Genomic DNA, 21036 nt, shown 5'->3' with positions numbered 1-21036 from the left:
ATGGAAAGGATGATGAGAGGGCAGGAAAAAAATTAATCAAAAATACTTTAAGATGGAATACTAATTCTACATCAGCCTTTTTCAACCAGAGTGCTTAGGGTTCATTCATTCAGGCTTCTTCAGGGGTTCATTGACAAAATGTCTAACAATTGCCCCACGTTGCCCAAAAGTTGTCAACAAGTCAGGATCAAGCCTGCCTTTTTATTACACAAAGCCCCAGGTGTTTATTGTGCAGCAGCACACACTTGGGAACTATAAAGGTCAGCCACTGGTATCCTATTGCAGCCCCCCAAAAGTGGAGGAACAAATCACCTCTAATGTTGGGTGCCTCACATGTGTTAATGCTATTGCGATATTTAAAACAATTCGTTTAGTTGTTTTTTTTTTACATTTAGGAACGGGGTACCCTCGGATTGTGCATAGCTTTTAAAGGTTGTCTTGGCTGGGAAAAAAAAAGTTGTTAACCACTGTTCTATGTTGTGTGTTGTAAATATTGGTGACTTGTTGTCACAACCAAGGCTATATAACCCATTATTCGTCATAATTTGACTTTAAATATATCTGTATTACCCACATTAATATGAACATAAATAACTCGCAAATAATAAGCAGAGGTGTAAGTCTCACACATGCTGTTTGTGTTGTTTGTGTTCCAAAATCATTCAGTCTCAGTTATAGTTATCATAAGCTGGAACTTTTTACAGCTGAGAACTTTCCTGGTCCACCTGATCCATAATCGCAACATTATACAGCCCATCCTCATTTCTGTAAAGGCTGAGTTGGTATTTCTAGTCGGGAGATGGTTGAAGATGGTCCATGATAGATGATTTCATAGGGTTAACCATTAACCTCTTTCTTACACAATGTTTACATAGTTCAGGGGACCCACAGCTGAAAGCCAGCAGCTAAATGCGTATGGAACCTTGAGCACCAAATTTCTGTGTTTTATTTTTCTATTTTGTTTTGTAATTTCAAGAAGTAACACTGTGGCTTCCTTTCCACTTCAGGAGACAACTGCGAGGAGAAGAGCCCCACGGGCCCCTCATCCAAGAGAGTGCGGACCGCGTACACCAGCGCCCAACTGGTGGAACTGGAGAAGGAATTCCACTTCAACCGCTACTTGTGTCGCCCACGCCGGGTGGAGATGGCCAACCTGCTTAACCTAACCGAGCGCCAGATCAAGATCTGGTTCCAGAACCGAAGAATGAAGTACAAGAAGGACCAGAAAGCCAAGGGGATCATGCACAGTCCAGCGGGCCAGTCTCCAGACCGCAGTCCGCCATTGAGTGGCTCCAGCCATGTGGGATATTCAAGTCAACTCCCCACAGTCAATAGCCTCAGCTACGACGCCCCATCACCTACATCGTTTGCCAAATCCCAGCAAAACATGTACGGCTTGGCTGCCTACACAGCCCCATTGAGCAGCTGCTTGCCCCAGCAGAAGAGATACCCTGGTGCAGAGTATGACCATCACACCATGCAGAGCAACAGTGGCTTTGCCAACCCCAATTTGCAGGGCAGCCCTGTTTATGTTGGAGGGAACTTTGTTGATTCCATGCCAGCTTCTGGTCCTATGTTCAATGTGGGTCATCTTTCTCACCCGTCATCTGCCAGTGTGGACTACAGCTGCGCTGCACAGATCCCAGGCAACCATCACCATGGACCTTGTGACCCCCATCCCACCTACACAGACCTAACTTCTCATCATACGACTCAGGGAAGGATGCAAGAAGCGCCCAAATTGACGCATTTGTAACTTACAAGAAGGGAGAGAGAAAGAGAGAAGCTAACTGTAACTCCTTTTAAATTACCTCAATTTTTTTCTGAAAGAAAAATTGTTAATGTATCTTATTATTCTGAGTGCCAACAGCTTAAAGGAATGTTCTACCTTTCAGCGACTCGTATAGTTCTAGGAAAAAAAAGGGACCCTAGTCTTTTAAGCATGACAGTGCAATAACTGCGAAGCAAGGCACAAAAAAAAACATTTTAATGATGTACTTGAAGGTAAGTCTGCTAGAATTTAGTATTAGCCAGTGTCATGCAAAAAGCGTTTTTTTTTTTCGACCAAATGGATATGAAGGGGACATGACTTGCATATGAACTTTTTTTTTTAAATTTTTTTTGCTTTTTATTTATGAATATTTTAGTGATGTTGGAACTGCATTCAAATAAGTAACATGTATTTATTTTATTATATCTTGAGCAAACATTTTTTGTTCTTATTTTTAGCCATTATTTATCCTCGTCTAAATGTATTTATGTGAATAAGTGAATTTTAACGAGAATAACTTGAAAGAATGATTTAAGTCCATTGTGGTCACCTTGACACCTCTTTGCATTAGATGGAAGTGTAACACAGTGTAACCCTGAACAATAGTGACTGGTGTTTGTAGGAGCACACAACAAATGTAGTGTATCACAATGGGCATATGACATTTTGAAAAGTTATTTTTTTTAATTGTCTAGTACCATTCCAGCAGTATTTAGAATAAAAAATATATCTGAACTGTAGTGTATCTGTTTCAGTAGTCCAGTCAACTAGAAAGTGACATTATTTTTTTCATGACCCAAATGCAAGCTGCATAATAGGACCATGCTTTTTCCATTAAAGCCACAATCAGATGTCTTGATAGTTAACAATATTTTATTTTTCGAAAAAAAAACAAAACTGTGAGGAGTCTTTTTAAATTTTTACGTGTCTGCAGTACCACCTCTTCACACGTCTGCCTGGTTCATAGTTTGTGTGGCTTTCATTGTTATTCTTAAATGAAAATTTGTATATTAGATGTACATTTGGAATTCAAAGTGTAACAATTTTAGAGAAAAATCAGAAAATAAGAGGAAAAAAAAGGAAAAAAACGACAATCACCATGTAAAAAAGATAAAAAAAAAAACCATCAGTAGCCCAGTGTTTTCAAGTTTATCAAACATTCTTGGGAAGGGCTTTTTTTAAACAATGAAATTTCGTTTACAGGGTATGATCTACAGTATTATGTAGGGTTAATATAATAATAAAAATAGTTATAAAAATGATTTATTTTATTTATGACATTGGCTGATCTCTGGTGACAGTTGACTCGCAATGTATTGCTTATAAGGGAGGTTGAGATAATTGAACAGCCCACTAAGATTCATTATTTTGTACTCAAAGCAATCCTCTTCCTACGCATTCCTGTTTGTTTGGCAAACTAACATAACTCCTACTCGTAGCCGTGAAAGGAGATCAGATTCCCGGCCAGCGAATCTCTGACCCCTCGTGTTCTACACACAAGAATACATGGTCAGCGACCACTCCAAAAACCTCGCCAAATAATGAGCCCCCATAAGAGCTGGTTATTGTTTTCTTAATATTGAGTTCAAACTGCAGGGAGAGCAAAGAAAACACACTGTACATGTGCAACGCATTAAATTGTCCCAATAAAGTGGAATTTACAATTATATCTGGATGATCTGTTTCTTTATTTGCATTCTACATTGGATCTTTATAGCAGTTAAAAATTGCTAATTATAACACTGTATATATATATATATATATATATATATATATATATATATATATATATATATGTATAAATATATATATATATACACACACACTATATATAGTATTTTTCTATTAATATTATTATTGTTATTATTATTATTATTATTATTAATAATAATAATATTTATTATATATTATTGTATGTGTGCTGTTGTGTATGTGTGTATATATATAAATATATATGTATACATACACACACACACACACACACACACACACACACTATATATATATATATATATATATTTATATATATATGTATATAAAATTTAATTAATGTGTATTACATTATAGATTTAGTATTTTTATTATTATTTATTTATTTCAGGTACTTATATAGCGCCATCAATTTACGCAGCGCTTTACACATATATATTGTACGTTCACATCAGTCCCTAACCCTCAAGGGGTGTACAATCTAAGGTATTATTATTATTACTATTATTAATCATAATAATAATCACAATAATAATAATATAATATTGTATGTGTGTTGTTTTGTTTGCGTATATATATATATATATATATATATATATATATATATATATATATATATTTACACACACACACACTTTTTTCTAAATGGAAATTGCCTATAAAAATTAAGATTAAAAAAAATATCCCATATATACATATTTATTTACAGAGGAAAGAAGCAAAATGTACATATATACATATATATATATATATATATATATATGTATAATATATATAATATGTGTAGCTTGTGTGTGTGTATAATATATATATATTTTTTTTCTTGTGCAATACCGTCTTTAATGGACATTTATGAAAGCTGGGTCAGAGAAAAAAAAAAGGAAAAAAACCCACACAATTAAAACTAGACTAGAAAGTGTGTAATTGGGTTAAATATATTCAGGCAGCCTATGTGCCAGGTAGAATGCAGCATTGTGTCCTGATTTTGAAGCTAATTAAAACACCCTACTCTGCTAGAGGGACGAGCTTGCCTGGCAGCCCTCGTTGGAGTGGCAGGGACATGGTTAAATCCGCTGGTTCCAGCACTGTGAAAAGCTTGGGTTAGCTCATCTCAGCATCTGAGCCATGTACTGTACAACAACATCCTACACACTACAAGGGCAAAGAATGCAGTGTGTGGGAGAGTAGCCATCCCTCCCAGCCAATTGATTAACTATACTATCCCAACCACAAATGTGGTTTCCAATCCATGCTTGCAAAATATGACAAGAAACAAACATTTTTAAATACCTGCTTTGTTAGAATACCAATTAATCACCCTTTGTAGAGAAGCATGTGGGGTGTTGTACAGTGTTATGGCCCAAAGCATTTTTTATTCCTACCTCCATTTTGTGGTTTGCAGCAGTGAGCCCCTGTTCCATTACTTACAGGGAGCTCTACTATTTAAGCAGAGTGTATTCACTTAAAAGATACCTTAATATATATTGCACTAGTATTTAATGGCCCTACACTAGGCTGCAGTGCAAGTGCTTAGGACATAAAGTGCCTCTCAACCAGAAGCAAATCAATTCAAACTGTGTTAAGAAAAGAAAAAGAAAACATTGATTTACTTTATTGGATTGCTCAGGAAAACCTCGGGATTCACATCCTCAGGTTAACCCCTTCAAGACCGCCATTGTTATCCTTTAAATCTGAGAAGCAGGAGCTGAAATCCTGGGTATCCTGAACAGAGATATGTAGAATTTCTGCCACCACTGCAGTGCATGACTAAAGAAACTACTATGGCCTTCCCCCAGTCATGGATATCTTGCATGACACAGATGGCTGGAAAATTCCAGGCTCTTTCTTCAATAGTCACCCATCTCTGGGAAGAGGAAGAAAGCACAGCTCTTGCCGCCATTTTGAGAAATGCTTGTGTCAGGGGTTCCTTTATCCTCTCACATACAGAGGCCCTTCTTCCATCCTCAGTCCCTCCTTTCCCAGCAAATGGCTACTGTTTAAGACCAGAGGCTAACTAATCGTTAATCCCTCTCTGAAACACATTACAGCTCATAGTATTGTGTGATCACGGCTCAAGATGAATGAGAACTTAACCTCACAAGCCGGATATTTTGCCTTACAACATTTAAGAAAAAAAAAAGTTTTTTTCTAGTGCACATACTACATTTAAATGATACATAAAACATTTTACTTATCTTATTTTTTCTTTATATAAAATACAAATATGACACCTAATTTCTATAAATTCATGTCTGTTTTTACACAGAGTAATATTATATCAAGTGTTTGTCCAATCTGCAGATGGAAAAAACAAACCAGACATTTTAAAAAAAAAGTCAGATAAGACCACACATACCAAATAAACACAACACCACAGAGACTTGGATATTCATATGATTATGTTTGTTATTCTAAGGTCCAAAATATCACATGCAGATGGGACTTTTAGGCCTCATTCATGTGGCTGTAAAAAAAAAAAATAAAAAATTGCTTTTTCAACTGTTTTTATTTATGGGTCTTTATGGAGACATTCACAAAGATGCGTAAACATGCACTGTATTCAGACGTGTAACACAAAATTCAAAAATCTGCATCTGAAGACATGCATGCACACATATCCCTTTGAAAAAAGAACAGGACAATATTACACATTTAAAAATGGATCTATTTACTAATCATTTACGCAGGAACTTTTGTTTCTTGCCTAATGACCAGTAACAAGTTTTACGGGTGTGTTAGGACCATGTCAATGTGGCTTTAGTGTGTGATAAAAATCACATAAATAATACAAAAATGCAAAAAAAATATTTATGCATGAAGAAGCATTAGCTACAGCCTATATAAAGAAGAAACTTGTGATATAAACTTATATATATCCTCATATATGCAGGAGTCTTATTATTACCACTGTCCCCTCCAATTGCCAGGTAATCAGATTATACTATAGAAATAAGGTAAATATACTATGCTATCCATTAGCCATATTTTACAGTGGGAAAAGCAACACTCCCTTGACAATTACAATTTGTGATGTGGTGCTTCGTTGTTCAGTGTTAGCCCCTTATGCATTCTCTTTTCTCTATGCAATATTTTGAAGCCCAGACTGTCATTCTGGCACCTGTGGCAGAGGCCAAAACAGTTGATGGCATTGAATTACTAAGAGCACAGGATATTCACTTAGAAAGTTGCATATTCAGTTTTCAAACTATGCTCACATGGTTGATAAATAAAAATAGTGAATAAAGGTGAAGCTGTGTTCCGCTGAATGCACTGTCACATGCAATAAAAATGTGAACAAGATTTTTGCATGTATATGGTTAGATGATTGCAATGAACACGGCTTCACCTAATTCACTAAATGAACATTCCCTTTACAATGTACACATGTACTCTACATAGTAAAAAGTCTTTGTTTTTTTAATAAATCACCCCATTTGGATCTTTGAGTACTTGCAGGCTGATATGAAGTGGTTGCAAGGGGTTTCTTGAACTGTGCCTGGTTGACCTCCCATCTGATGGTTCCTACATAGCTTCAAGGCCATTGCCATTTACCAAAGCTGACAGCATGACATCAATTTTTTTTTTAGGTGTCTGTAAGGGTGTAATTCTTCCTACTGACCACTAATGTTAGCGGCATGTGGGCAGGACCAGGACAAGGGGAGGGCAGGAGGGGCATCTGCCCTGGGCACAATGGTTTTCTGTAGGGATGGGGGTACCTGTTGCAAGGCTGACAGGAGTAGTGAGAGCGGCATCAGTTCTCCTGTTAGCCCAGCACTGGGAGTGATGAGGAAAGAAGGAAAGAGCCAGGAAGCAATGCAGGCTGTGTTCTCTCTCCCCCGCCTCCTATCTGCCAGTGCAGCGCTGCTGTATTCAGAAAACCATTTGGCAGTTTGGCATCTTTGCCCTGGGCACTGGATCACCTTGTCCCGGCACTGAATGTGGTTCACTGATCCCTGATGAACTGGTTTTAGTAATGGTTTCCTGAGACCTGAAAATTATTTTAGGGGTTCCTCCAGGATAAAGAGGTTGAGAAAAGCTGCTGTACAGTATCAACCTTAAAAGTCATGTGACAACTTATTTAAAAAAAAAACTGGATTTGCTGCTTTCATCTAGGCAGCCCCACAGAGCATCAGTGTCACCAAGGGAAATGCTACCTGGCAAAATTATTAAGAGTTTGCTTCCTTTCCTCAGTGTAATCTAACTGCACTTAGCATAGCAATCAATGAACAAAATAAACGAGGAAGCAAAGGAAGGCTGAAGAAAAACTCTACATTTTAGCCTGGGTCCACGCTAGCAGGAGGGAAAGAGGTCTAAGTAATAAGAGATAATTTGCACAGCAGTTGTTAGGCATTAGGAATGATTTAGATAATCTTTTCCAAACACCCAATAAGCTGAGCAATGGAATGGCTGCACAGCTCAGCAGATAAGCTTTCGTGATTTACAGCTCATGACTGGGAAGTATTGGAGGAAATTATAGACATGAGGCTGATATTCAGACCATTCAGAATGCCCAGCGAGACTCTGGAATGAGTGCAATGAGAATTCTTAAAATGCTTTGGATCATCACAGGAGCTGGATCATAAATAAAGGTTCACCTACATGGTTTAGAATGGTTAAATAACTATTAATTAGAATGCAAATGACCAAAGTAGGGCTAATTCAGATGAGCAAAGTGCAGTAACCCAAATCAACCTAATTAAAATCTTATTTTTTTGCTTTGATTGCTCTGAAATGATTCTCAGTAAATTTTATTGGTTGCTAAGGGTTAGTGCTCATTGTATCTCATCTTAGCTCAGCCTTGTCTTATGGAAATAGCCCAGTTGTTGGGCCACAGCAAAAGTATGGAAACCCTGCATAACTGAGAATTCTACCCACAAACTTTCTGCTCTAATGTGTTCCTTTGGACTTGCCGGGTTATAATACATAAAAGCAAGGGTCTCCAAACTACGGCCCGAGGGCCAGATGTGGCCCTTTTCTAGCCTTTATCTGGCCCTGGGGGCACTATTCCTCCCAATGATATGAAGCTTTCCTCCCACTGACACCAACAATGGGGCACTATGTCTTCCACTGATAACAGTTATGGGGTATTATTCCTCCCATTAATACCAATGATGGGGCATTACTCTTCCTCCTACTGACCATCGTCCCTGAGGCCATGTTTATTCTCACTGATGCTGGACCTGAAACATTTTATACCCTCACTGGCCACACTCCAGCCTTCTTAAAGTCTGAAGGACCATAAACTGGCCCTTTGTTTGAAAAGTTTGGGGACCCCTGCATTAAGAGTAACTAAACCCAAGACCATAAATATAATCTATTACAAACTGCCATTCCTTGGATGTGGTGGCTGCAGTAGTTTTCTTTTCTCATGCTGCATTTCCTTTATTTTGTACCTGTTGATCCTGCCAACAACAAACTTCCTGTGACAACATTCACTCACGATACTTCATCTTTGGAGGAGCAATGTTGTCACCTTAGGCTGATCTCCTGATCTGGACTACAGAACACTTCCCCTCCTTTCATAGTTGTGCGCAGCCTATTGTAGGGTGTGTACACATGTGCATGTGTGCGTATGTATATCTATATACTGTATATAGATATACATACAATCTTCCTTTCAGCACTCTGCCGTTCTGGCACATTATCTCCCTGCAGGCAGATTCAGAAACAAAAGTGCTTCCACACTATTCTTAAAGCAGAGCCTCTCGGTGGGAGATCTTTCCCAGCTCCACACTGGTACACAGCGATAATGCTAATGTGAATGGGGTGATTAGGATGTGCCCAGCCACTTCCGGCACACCCTGTGCGCATGCCTATACCTTTTTATTTTCATAAAACAAGGAAAAAGTGTTCTGTAGTCCACAGAAGATAACTGGAAAGGCTAATATTATTGTTTAAGATTTCTGTTCAGTGGAAAGGAAGTTACAGGGACACAAGGTTTCTGGCATGATCAATAGGAATCATTCTGTACTTTCAGAAAATGTACCTAGCCTGAAAACGAATTCAGCCTCCATATCTAAGGACTAGTTAGCTGCAATATATTACATTTATGTTCTTGGATTTAGATATCCTTTATGAAAATTACATTAGGAAACGTGTTTGGTGTTGAAATGTAAACAGTAAATTAATTTACTAAATGGCTTCATTATAATTTACTAGCCTGTACTGTCTGTCTAGATAAATTTCCTGTTTATGAATACTGAAAACATTATGGAGTTGGCTGCACAATCCTTTAATAATTAGAGAGCATGACTTAACGAAAGCTTTTTTGATAGCATAACAAAACCCCACAGCAACCAATCAGTAATCAGTTTTTAGAAATTTAGTGTAGTCGGGTACAAGGCCAACCTGTGACTAAAATATATGAATCATACTGACCACAGACAGAACTTGGCAAGCTTGGTAAAGCAGCCATTTCACCTAAAGTCTCCCCTGGATTTTGGTACCATGTTGTCTGATGGATGTCCATAGGCTACAGTGAGTTTTGTACATCACATGTAAGCTCTTACAGGCAAATAAAATATACCAGACAAACCACAATGACCGTTTGCTAGTGCATGCCAGGCTCCGACATGGGCATATCTCTGAAAATGGTGGTATAGGAGAGATATGATATTTCTCTATCATGGTTGGCAGCCTCAAAGATGCACTATGGACAAGGGATATCAATTACTCACTATTGTCAAAGATTTCCCACCATGCTGCAAAATTTCTACAAAAGACGACAGACTCTTCCAAAACTCACAAGTATACTTTATTGCATGTTAAAATGGAAGTCTGGACAACAATTTATAAATCATATCTGGTTAAAGTGTACCTAAACACCAAAACTTTTATTTTTGTTTCTGTTTTAGAAGGGTCACAACCTCTGTCATGGTTTAACTGTTATCTGTGTCCCCATTGGTGAGCTTTCCCCTTACCCTTTTATCCCAGTGACACCATACAAAACATTAAGGGAATGGGTGTAACTAGGACAGAAAGACACAGAAAAATAATTGCTACACTTCCCCATTCTACTACATAAAAATGTTTTTGTTGCTGTTTCTGTATTCTCCTTTCCCGTGGAGGCACAGACAATTACAAAATCTGACCGATGTTCAATCTCCTCCCCATTTTTTTAATAATGGAAAAATATTTTTTGTTTAGAGTTTTACTTTCGGCATAGTCCTTGTCTAAACAATGATATTCCTTAAGAAGAACTCAGGGCAAAATTTTTATTTTCCCATTCAGTGGGGCTGTGCCTGCAATGCATTAACTGCTCGTTTTGTCGAGTGGTGCAAGGAAAAGCTATACTTACCCTATCCTTTGATCCTCCATAAAACAGAGCTTCCCCACATCCAGCGGTGGACTGGTCCTGCCATCCTCATGTCCAAAGTCAATCTATGGGCGTGATGAAATCAGAAACAGTCCATTCACAAGACCGCTAGCATGTGGGTGGGGGGAGGCAGGATTGGCAGGGACCAGTCTTGCACTCGGAGGATCGGCAGATTCGGTAAGTGTATCTCTGCTCTGTAATCCCTAGAAAAAAACAAGCAGTTAACCCATGCAGTGTGGGCTAAGCCCTACTGCATAGGAATTTAATTTTTTCACCAGAGTTCTTCTTTAAAACTATCCTATGTGCAAGCCACCAGAAAACTATTTGCTTTATCTATTATTTTACTTGGGTCCTAAACAGTAGCAACGAAAGTGGAAGTTACTAAGGTTAGGTGCACACCTTGCAGCACATTTTCAGTTTTGAAGAAACGCACTACAGTTCATTTAACATGATTTCCTATGGGCCACATTCACATCAGTTACAGGTACAGTACTTATATAGCACCGACATGTCACAGAGCACTTTACATATATTTTACATTCACTTTGGTCCCTGCCCTCAAGGAGCTTACAATCTGAGGTCCCTAACTCACATTCATACATACACATACTAGGGACAATTTAGACAAGAAACATATCTTTGGAGTGTGGGAGGAAACTAGAGTACCAGAAGGAAACCCACACAGGCTCAGGGAGAACATGCACACTCCAGGCAGGTAGTGTCGGGATTGGGATTTGAAATGCTTAGCTGCAGTGTTTTTTTTTTTCTATATTATTTTTGATACACTGTATTTATCTGAATGCATTATTTATGCCCGTGAACTCTAAACTTAAAACATTAGACTGGCCAATTCCCTAGCTCAGCCTCCTCTCTCCTTGCACATCATAGCTCTCTCATCTGTCTCTTTCTAATTACTCACTGTGCTAGCCCAGCTCCCTTGCCCCTCCCCTCGTATCTTTATGTAACCTTTTATGTAGCTGCCAGGGATGGAGGGAATGGAATACTATAGAGTGTAACTTGAATAACAGCTCTGAGTCTGCTGGGGTTGCTAACATCACATCTAAGTAGAGAGAACCCAAGAGTCTCAGGGCTTTTGGATGTCTACACAAGGGAGTCTTTTACAGGTGAGTAACATGCATAAAATACATTAAATACACATCTAGTCTTACGAGAAAGTTATTGTTGAAATAATGAAAGGCAACATGGTCTCTAGGTAGGGGATGGTTGAGAGATTGACATTCTTTTCTCCATCTTGTGTTTCTCCACCGTTGTACATTAATGAATTATAAACTTTAAAGTTAAACTCTGGGCACAAAAAGAGTTCATTTAAGTATATTCCCCAATAGCCACAAAGCATATAAACCCTCTTTGTGTGCATCAAATGCCTTTGCCAACCCAGTTATTACCTTGTAAAGGTTAGAATGACATCAACACTTTGCTGTACATAGCCTGAGCAGAGAGCAGAGCTGTAGGAGGGACCAAGCAGACTCCACCCACTACATGTTGCCTGCAGAAAACTACAGGAGGGGGCGGAGAGAAGACCAGTCACTCTGCACAAGGAGAAAGAGCACAAGTAAGGGGTCTTTATTAAAGGACGCTCCTGCAGCAACGTTTTACACTAGATTACTGCATTGATCTGGAAAAAATGCACAAAACACACCAAGAATCAAGTAAGCATACACATGCTTCTTGTATTGAGACAATATTTGCTTATGCCAAAGTAAAGCTTTATAGCTCTACATAAAAGTAACAATAATAGGCTACAAAAGTAAGCTCCAGGAATCCATGGAAAGAAAGATATTTCAGACAATATTATTATTATTATACAGGATTTATATAGCGCCAACAGTTTGCGCAGCGCTTTACAATATAAGGGAGACAGTACAATTACAATACATTTCAGTAGAGAAGGAATGGGAGGGCCCTGCTCGTGGAGCTTACAATCTAAAGGAACGGGGAGATGATACAAAAGGTGATAGCTGCAGGGGATGATCTGGTGGAGGTGATTCAAGTACAGATCTTAGGTGGAGGTGGGGTAGGCTTCCTTGAAGAAGTGAGTTTTCAAAGATCGCCTAAAGGCAGACAGGGTGGGGGCTGACTGGACATGCTGTGGTAGGGAGTTCCAGAGGATGGGAGAGGCTCTGGAGAAGTCCCGGAGGCGAGCGTGGGAGGAGGTGATGAGGGAGCTAGAGAGGAAGATATCATGGGAGGAGCGGAGTGGGCGATTTGGCCGATATCTGTGGATGAGGTTGGCGATGTAGCTAGGGGCAGTGTTGTGGATGGCTTTGTAAGCTGTGGTTAGTATTTTGAATTTTATATGTTGGGTTAGTGGAAGCCAGTAAAGGGATTGGCAGAGAGGGGCAGCAGTCGCTGATCGGTTGGTAAGGTGTATGAGTCTAGCAGCAGCATTCATAATAGACTGATGGGGGGATAGCTTGTGTAACGGTAGACCAGTGAGGAGGGAGTTGCAGTAATCGAGGTGGGATATAAAAAAGGTGTGGATGAGTTGTTTTGTGGTGTCATTGGTCAGGAAGGGGAGGATTTTGGAAATGTTCCGGAGGTTGAGGCGGCAGGATTTAGCCAGTGAGTGGATGTGGGGCCCAAAGGAGAGGTCAGAGTCTAGGATTACGCCTAGCACCTGGCATGAGGGGAAGGACCAATGGTTGTGCTGTTGATCTTAATGGTAAAGGAGGAGGAAATATTACAAGCTCAGTTGAAAGATTGAGTTTGAGGTAGTGAGGTGACATCTATGCTGATATGTCGCTTAGCAGATTTGTGATACGTGAGGAGATTGAGGGGGTGAGCTGGGGAGTGGAGGGATAGATTTGGGTGTCATCAGCATATAGGTGGTATTGGAAGCCATGGGAGGTTATCAGTTGGCCCAGGGAGGAGTTATAGAGAGAGAAAAGGAGGGGCCCAAGAACAGAACCTTGGGGTACCCCAACAGAAAGGGGAAGAGGAGCGGAGTAGGAGGAGTTGTATGTGACACTGAAAGTGCGCCGAGAAAGGTAAGAGGAGAACCAGGAGAGAGCAGAGTCACAGAGGCCGATGGAGTGGAGTTTACTGAGGAGGAGCGGGGAGTCGACTGTGTCAAAGGCAGCGGAAAGGTCAAGGAGTATGAGTATGGAGTAATGGCCGTTGGTTTTAGCAGTTAGTAGGTCATTAGTGAGTTTTAGTAAGGCAGTTTCTATGGAATGTTGTCAGCGGAAGCCAGACTGTCGGGGATCAAGAAGGTTGTTGTCGGTGAGGTAGCAGTTCATACGGTTGTGAACAAGGCGCTCGAGAAGCTTGGAGGCAAACGGGAGCAGGGAGATGGGTCTTAAGTTATTCAATCAGGTGGGGTCCAGCGAGGGTTTTTTGAGGATGGGGGTAACCAGTGCATGTTTGAGTGGGGAGGAAAAGGTGCCCATGGAGAGTGAGAGGTTGAAGATGTGGGTTAGAGAGTTTAGGATACAGCAGGAAGGAGGCTGCAACAGTCGTGAGGGGACAGGATCCAGGGGACAGGTGGTGAAGTGGGCCTTGGAAAGGAGATCGGTAACTTCCTCGGTGGTAACAGGGTCGAAGGAGGAGAGTGTAGAGATTGGTGTTGAGCATGGTATGTTGGTTAGAGGAGGAAGCTTGACACTGGAGATCTCATCACGAATTGTGTTGATCTTCTTCTTGAAGTGACTGGCAATCTCCTGTGCAGTAAGTAAGTAAGTTGGTGGGTGGAGGCAGTGGGGGGTGGAGTAAGGAATTAAGGGTAGAGAAGAGTTGACGAGGATTGGATGAGAGGGTCTTGATGAGAGTGTTATAGTAGGTTTGCTTAGCAGCGTGGAGGCTGGAGTTGTATTTAAGAAGAGCGGATTTGTAGAGAGTAAAGTCTTTCAGGGATTTAGTTTACGCCATGCTCGCTGAAGAGTGCAGCTGCGTCTCTTGAGACTTCTGGTGTCATCTGTTTGCCAGGGTTGAGACAGGCGAGGCCTGGTTCTGCATGTAGAAAGAGGAGCAAGTGCATCCAGGGAGGATGATAGATAGTTGTTGTAGGCAGATGTGGCCAGCTCTGGACAGGACAGGGGTGCAATTTCATCATAGAGGCGATCACTAGCGGAGTGAAGAAGGTCAGGGCTGAGGTGATGGAGGTTTCCACAGGTGATGGTTTGCTGGTTGGAGGCATGGGGGGTAGGAGGCAGGGAGACAATATATGGGGGGCAGACATTTCAGAAGTTTTCGCTTCAGCCTTGTCCTATCCTGCAATGCCTAATATTATAAAACAAAACCTGCACTCAACTATATAGAGAGTGTTTTCCAGTTCTGAAATATGTCTTTTAATCAAGCATGTGTATTTTAGGTTTACTGGACCATGGAAGCGTATCAGGTAAAAAGTTATTGTACGCTGGAATTAAAACAAAAGCTTTTTGGACTACAATGGACCTTTACACAAATATTTATTCAATATGCATTGTAAGAAACAATAGACAGAGCTGTATCCTATAACAATCGGTTTATTCATACAAAATACAAAAAAACATAAGATCATAAAATATATTTTATGGTTTTCGTAAGAATAAACTATTTTTTTTTTAATTGATTAAAGCTCTAATGATTTTCTTAGGAAACACATAGACATTAAATAAATATTTGTATATTGTTCAATAGAAGTCCAGAAAGCAGGGTTTTGGTCCAGTAAAATAATTGTTAATTTCACTGGAGACTGTGTACCTTAAGGAGGTTAGCTTATAATATAAATAAATAATATTAATAATAAAAAAATAATAATATATATATATATTTTGTACTGTGCGGGTTTATCTATCTATCTATCTATCTATCTATCTATCTATCTATCTATCTATCTTTCTATCTATCTAATTGTTTTTATTTTTAAATTATATTTTTAAGTGTGTCGCCATACATTGATATACACTGATTAATTTTGTTGCACCAAGGATTTTATTTAAAGCTCAGCTTAAAACAAAACTTTCTTTTTTCTTGCTTTGAATAGAGCAGAGAAGGATATAGAGCCTCTGTCTTTTTTGTCTGCGTTTCTACTGGGGAGATTTGACCTCTCAGGAAAGTAATAGGCTACCTCTCCAATCAAGACACAAGCAATACACAATTTTAGGAGAACACGGGGGGGAATAGTGGGTGTGCTGGGGATTGGATTTTTGCTGCTAAAGCATGCTGTTTTTTAGATAAATTAAAGAATAGTTAAGGATGCAAATAACCCTATTGACAAAGTAGGGGCTCATTAAAACTAGTAGTTGTTGTTGGTGGAGGTGGTGGTGGGGGGTGCGGTATGCCCCTGCTGTTGAGTTGTGCTTTTACCAACCCCAAACTGCTATCTGCAGAGGCAGTGGCTGGGGGTGTACACACACTGCGGCAGCAGCAGAGATTATAGCCCCTGTCGCTTTTAGCAGGCATTGCACCTGCTGAATGCGACCCATTCAAGTAAATGAGGCTGCTCTGCAAGCACCCCGCAACCGCATGCAACTCAGTGCTAGTGTGGGGATCAAGGGGTTAAAGCAGGCAGTAAGGAGGCAATATTACACCTCACCACCTGTCAACTGCTCTCTGAAGAGCAAGCCAAATGTGGATTGCTCTTCAGAGACCTTGATGTGCTCCTCAGTCTTCATTATATGTAGAATCATTACTGCATTGCTGTCTGCACCTTTGGGTCCTAGTGACATTACTCGTATGGGCATCTTGGGAACCTAAGCAAAGCAATAGTCCCCCAATAAGGACAAAGACAAATATGAAAACATGACAAAAAATGTATCTTTTTACCATTCAATTAAAAAAATAGGCTTGAGTTAGCCTTTAATTAATTTAAATGGCAAAATATGAACCAGCACATCTGAAATTCAGCATATTGGACTTTTACACAATAATATGCAATGCAGCACATTGATATGTCCAGGTCCTACTGAAAATCATGTATTTTGCTCTTATTCATGCATTATACGGCTTTTGAAAACGCAGTTAATTGTTGGCAATGCATCTGCTGTGAACAAGGCTGTAATGGAAACACTGTGGGTTTTAATGCGACCAAGATTTTCCTAACCGATCCTATAATAAATATACCTGTTATGACTGATATGCAGAATAATCAGGAGACACATTTTTCTGGGCAATTATCTCAATCGTGTTCATTACGGAGGGCTTGAGAAAACAGCGCCTAATTAGCCATGGGCACGGAGGAGCTGCATTGTAAGCTTTTGTGTGGATGTGTTTGTTTAGCAGAGCAATTACACAACTATCCCAGAAGTGGAGAGAATCAAACAATGGGGGTAATATTCGAAAATGTGTTAGTAATTTATAAAAAGACTAAAATATTATCATGTTTAATTTACTTAAATGTGTGACACCTGAAAACAACTCTCCATTAATTATTAGCTGTGAAATGGAAAAAAAGAGGATGCAAATTATGACTATTTTCTAAAAAAAACCTATAAATCGACAAAAATCAATACAATATAAATTCACAACTTTGGGTCCTACTCCCTTAATAGATGTTCATTTATATAACAACTTCATAGTATATATTGGTCTGGCTGCCTCTTGTTCAGATACCTTAGGTGCAAGTTTTTTTTTTCTAGGCCTCTTTATTATTTATTACAGGTATTTATATAGCACCAACAACTTACACAATGCTTTTTCATACTTTCCAAGGTCCCTATCTCACATGCATACAGTGAAGGAAATAAGTATTTGATCCCCTGCTGATTTTGAATGTTTGCCACTCACAAATAAGCGATCAGTCTAAAAATCGAATGGTAGGTTCTGGGATGATTCCTCACTGTTCTCATGATCATTGACACTCCATGAGGTGAGATCTTGCATGGTGCACCAGACTTAGGGAGACTGACAGTTGTTTTGTGTTTCTTCCATTTGTGAATGATTGCACCAACTGCTGTCACCTTCTCACAAAGCTGCTTGGCGATAGTTTTGTAGCCCAGTCCAGCCTTGTGTAGGTCTACAATCTTGTCCCTGACATCCTTGGACAGCTCTTTGGTCTTTGCATTGGTGGAGAGTTTGGAATCTGATTGTTTGATTGCTCCTGTGGACAGGTGTCTTTTATACAGGTAACAAAATGAGATTAGCAGCACTCCCTTTAAGAGACTGCTTCTAATCTCAGTTTGTTACCTCTATGAAAGACACCTGGTAGCTAGAAATCCTGCTGAATGATAGGGGATCAAATACTTATTTCCCTCATGAACATGCAAATCAGTGCATCATTTGTTAGACATGCATTTCTTTTGAATTTTTTGTTGCTATTCTGTCTCTCAGTGTTACAATACACCTACCATTCAATTTTTAGACTGATCATTTCTTTGCGAGTGGGCAAACATTCAAAATCAGCAGGGGATCAAATACGTATTTCCTTCACTGTACATAAAACTCATACTGGGGAAATTTGGACAAGAACTAATAAAAAGTGGTAAAAACGCACATCAAAAATTGAATGCATTGCAGCTTACCAATACTTAGATGTAATGGCTAATTTAGTTTTCTTTTTAAGGGTTTTTCTTTATTTTCAGCTGGTTATCCAGGCAGTATCATACTGCTGTTTTACGGTGTGCCCACTTTTGATGAAGGAGCAGCAGAGACACCTTTGGACAGCAGCATTGTCAGTATGGAAAGAGGGTAATGTTAAAGACATATTAAACTCAAAACCAGAAATTTAATAAATGGCAGCTTACCAATTATTAGATGTGGTGGCTGTATTATTTTTCTTTTTTTGAACTTATTTCCCTCTGTAAACACATGTCCTGTAGTCCTGTATTAGAGTGCCCCCACTCTGGTTGAAGGAGCACAGGGCCACCTTTGGACAGCAGCACTGTCAGTCTGGGGGGAGGGGAGTGTTAGATGTACTAGCAGATTTATATACACTAACAAACTGAACCTGACCTCCAACTAACACTTTATATGCAGTTACAGCAAACATTTTTTGGAATAAAAGTTTTACATAAATAAAAGCTGACCATTGTAAGAACCCCTGTCAGTGGTAAATGGTCCACATCAACCCCCTAACTGCTATATCTGCGGAACAGCTTGTTCTGTTAAAAAACAACAGACTTACTGGCTAGATCACCAGGTGAAAATAAAAGAAAAAAAAATCTAAAAAATGAAACTAATGCAGCCATCACATCTAAGAACTGGTAAGTTGCAATATAATAGATTTTTGACTATTGTAACTCCCTCCTCATTGGCCTACCTCATCGCAGGCTATCCCCTCTTCAGTCTTCATGAATGCTGCTGCCAGATTTATCCACCTTACTAACCGTTTTGTATCTGCCACCCCTCTCTGCCAATCCCTCCACTGGCTTCCCATTGCCCAACGGATAAAATTCAAAACATTAACAATAACGTATAAAGCCATTTATAACTCTGCCCCAAATTACATCAATGATCTTGTCTCTAAATATCACCAAAACCGTACTCTCTGCTACTCGCAAGACCTCCTACTCTCTAGCTCCCTTGTCTCCTCCTCCCATGCTCGTCTCCAGGACTTTTCCAGAGCTTCCCCCATCCCCTGAAACTCTCTACCCAAATTTATCAGACTATCGCCTACTCTGCTCACTTTTAGGCGATCTCTGAAAACCTATCTCTTCAGGGAAGCCTATCCTGCCCTCAGCTAATAATGGAATCTTCTTCTCTTCCAACCAGTCCATCTCCCACAGTTACTACCTTTTGTACCACTAGCCCCTCCCTCCTAGATTGTAAGCTCTAAGGAGCAGGGCCCTCCTTTCCCTCTTGTTTGGAACTGTATTGTTGCTGTATTGTCTCCCGTTATATTGTAAAGCACTGAGCAAACTGTTGGCACTATATAAATCCTGTATAATAAAAGTAATAATAATAATAATTTTTGCTTTTGGGTTTAAAACCATGTTAAACTAGCAGATTTAGATGGACATGACTAACAAATTGAAGCTGTACTCCAGCTCACACTTTTTAAGCATTACAGAAAACACTTTTTTTCCTTTTAGGATAAAGGTTTTACATAGATGAATAAAAGTTGACCATTGTAAGCACCAAGCTCCGTTCAACGTGTTTCATCTCGCTAAGGTGACTTCATCAGTATTAGAGCGTATATATGTGAAACATATACATGTGTCAGCAGCGGCTGTCCTTTTTGGTTTACGGTGACCTTTATTTATTTGATTTGTATATTAAGTTGCACAGGGGTTCTATAGCTATTATATTTTTTTTAAATGCTCACTTTGGTTAGCAAGTTATGTGAAGCTGTGTTCATTTCAATTATCCAATCATGTGCAATCAAAAATACAATTTTTAAAATTTCCCTTGCAGGTGATTGGGTATTAATAGTGAACATATCTTCACCCAATTTACTATGCCATGTAAACAATAACTTACTGCAAAATGGACATTCTCTTTGCTGAATGAACAGTCTCTATCCTTTAGCAAGTCAGCTTCAATGATTGCTGGGGGAGGCAGGAGGAGACATTTGTTCACTTTTGGTGTTTGCTTGTATTGCACCAAAACAAAGAAAGTCAGAGACAGTGAGAGACATCAGTGAAATAAGTATATATTTGAAGTTAGATGCAATCATCAATTGATGGCACCTCACCATTGGAATCCAGTTACTGATATGGAATTCTGGTGTTTGTTTTGTAAAAACTTTGTTCTTCATTGAATAGATGGAAAGATATTGAATAGTGAAGAACTTCCTAAAGAAATGCAGAAAACTATCCATATTCATTCAAAGTCAATTACACACCATAGAACAAGTAGTTGTTGGATTGTGAGAGGTGCCCACAACTGACTCCTGTGTAAGTCTAGATTCCATTTGTTGGCTTGTTCCCAACAATGTCTGGCATGCAACGTTGATTGCTACTGATCGCCATAACAGCGCGCTGGAAAGCACAAAGTGAGTAAGTGTGACAAACCCTGCCATTGTTCAGCTCCACTCTCTGGAAGGAAATGTTAATCCCCAATTTTAAAAGCTTGTGAAAAGAAAAACAATAAATATTGGAAAGTGTATTGCTTTTGGCCTTGTCTTGCTAAATAAAAAGATTAGACTAAAGGTAACTAAATGTGCTCAGTGTGCTACCTATTCAGTGCAAAGCCTCCTACCACACACCTTCCATTATATACAGTATTTTTGGGCAATATTCCTAGGGTGATCTGTTATCCACACCACCAATCTCTATGCTTCAGTTTTCTATCAGTCTGTCTGACACATTAATGAACGTGGATGCATTTGTACTTACAATATGGCTTGTGAGAGGTGTAACAA

At 39.4% G+C, this 21036-nt stretch overlaps 2 protein-coding genes across 7 annotated transcripts in view; both read left to right on the top strand.

The window, feature by feature from the left end:
* HOXD3 (homeobox D3) overlaps positions 1-3438 on the top strand; it is a 52081-nt gene extending 48643 nt beyond the window's left edge. For all 6 annotated transcript variants that reach the window (XM_089690449.1, XM_089690450.1, XM_089690452.1 and 3 more), the window contains one exon: positions 1008-3438. In XM_089690449.1, the coding sequence (XP_089546575.1) occupies positions 1008-1756 (749 nt within the window). In that variant the 3' untranslated portion in view covers positions 1757-3438. The remainder of the gene's footprint in view (positions 1-1007) is intronic.
* The window catches only part of MTX2 (metaxin 2), a 269812-nt gene that overhangs the window by 48662 nt on the left and 200114 nt on the right, over positions 1-21036 (top strand). The gene's annotated exons all lie outside the window — the stretch shown is intronic.

The sequence above is a fragment of the Staurois parvus genome, unplaced genomic scaffold (genome assembly GCF_062004578.1).
Source record: "Staurois parvus isolate SC_StPar_1 unplaced genomic scaffold, SC_StPar_1.0 ptg000530l, whole genome shotgun sequence".
In the NCBI taxonomy this organism is placed as follows: domain Eukaryota; kingdom Metazoa; phylum Chordata; class Amphibia; order Anura; family Ranidae; genus Staurois; species Staurois parvus.
This window is presented reverse-complemented; position numbering and strand designations above follow the sequence as displayed.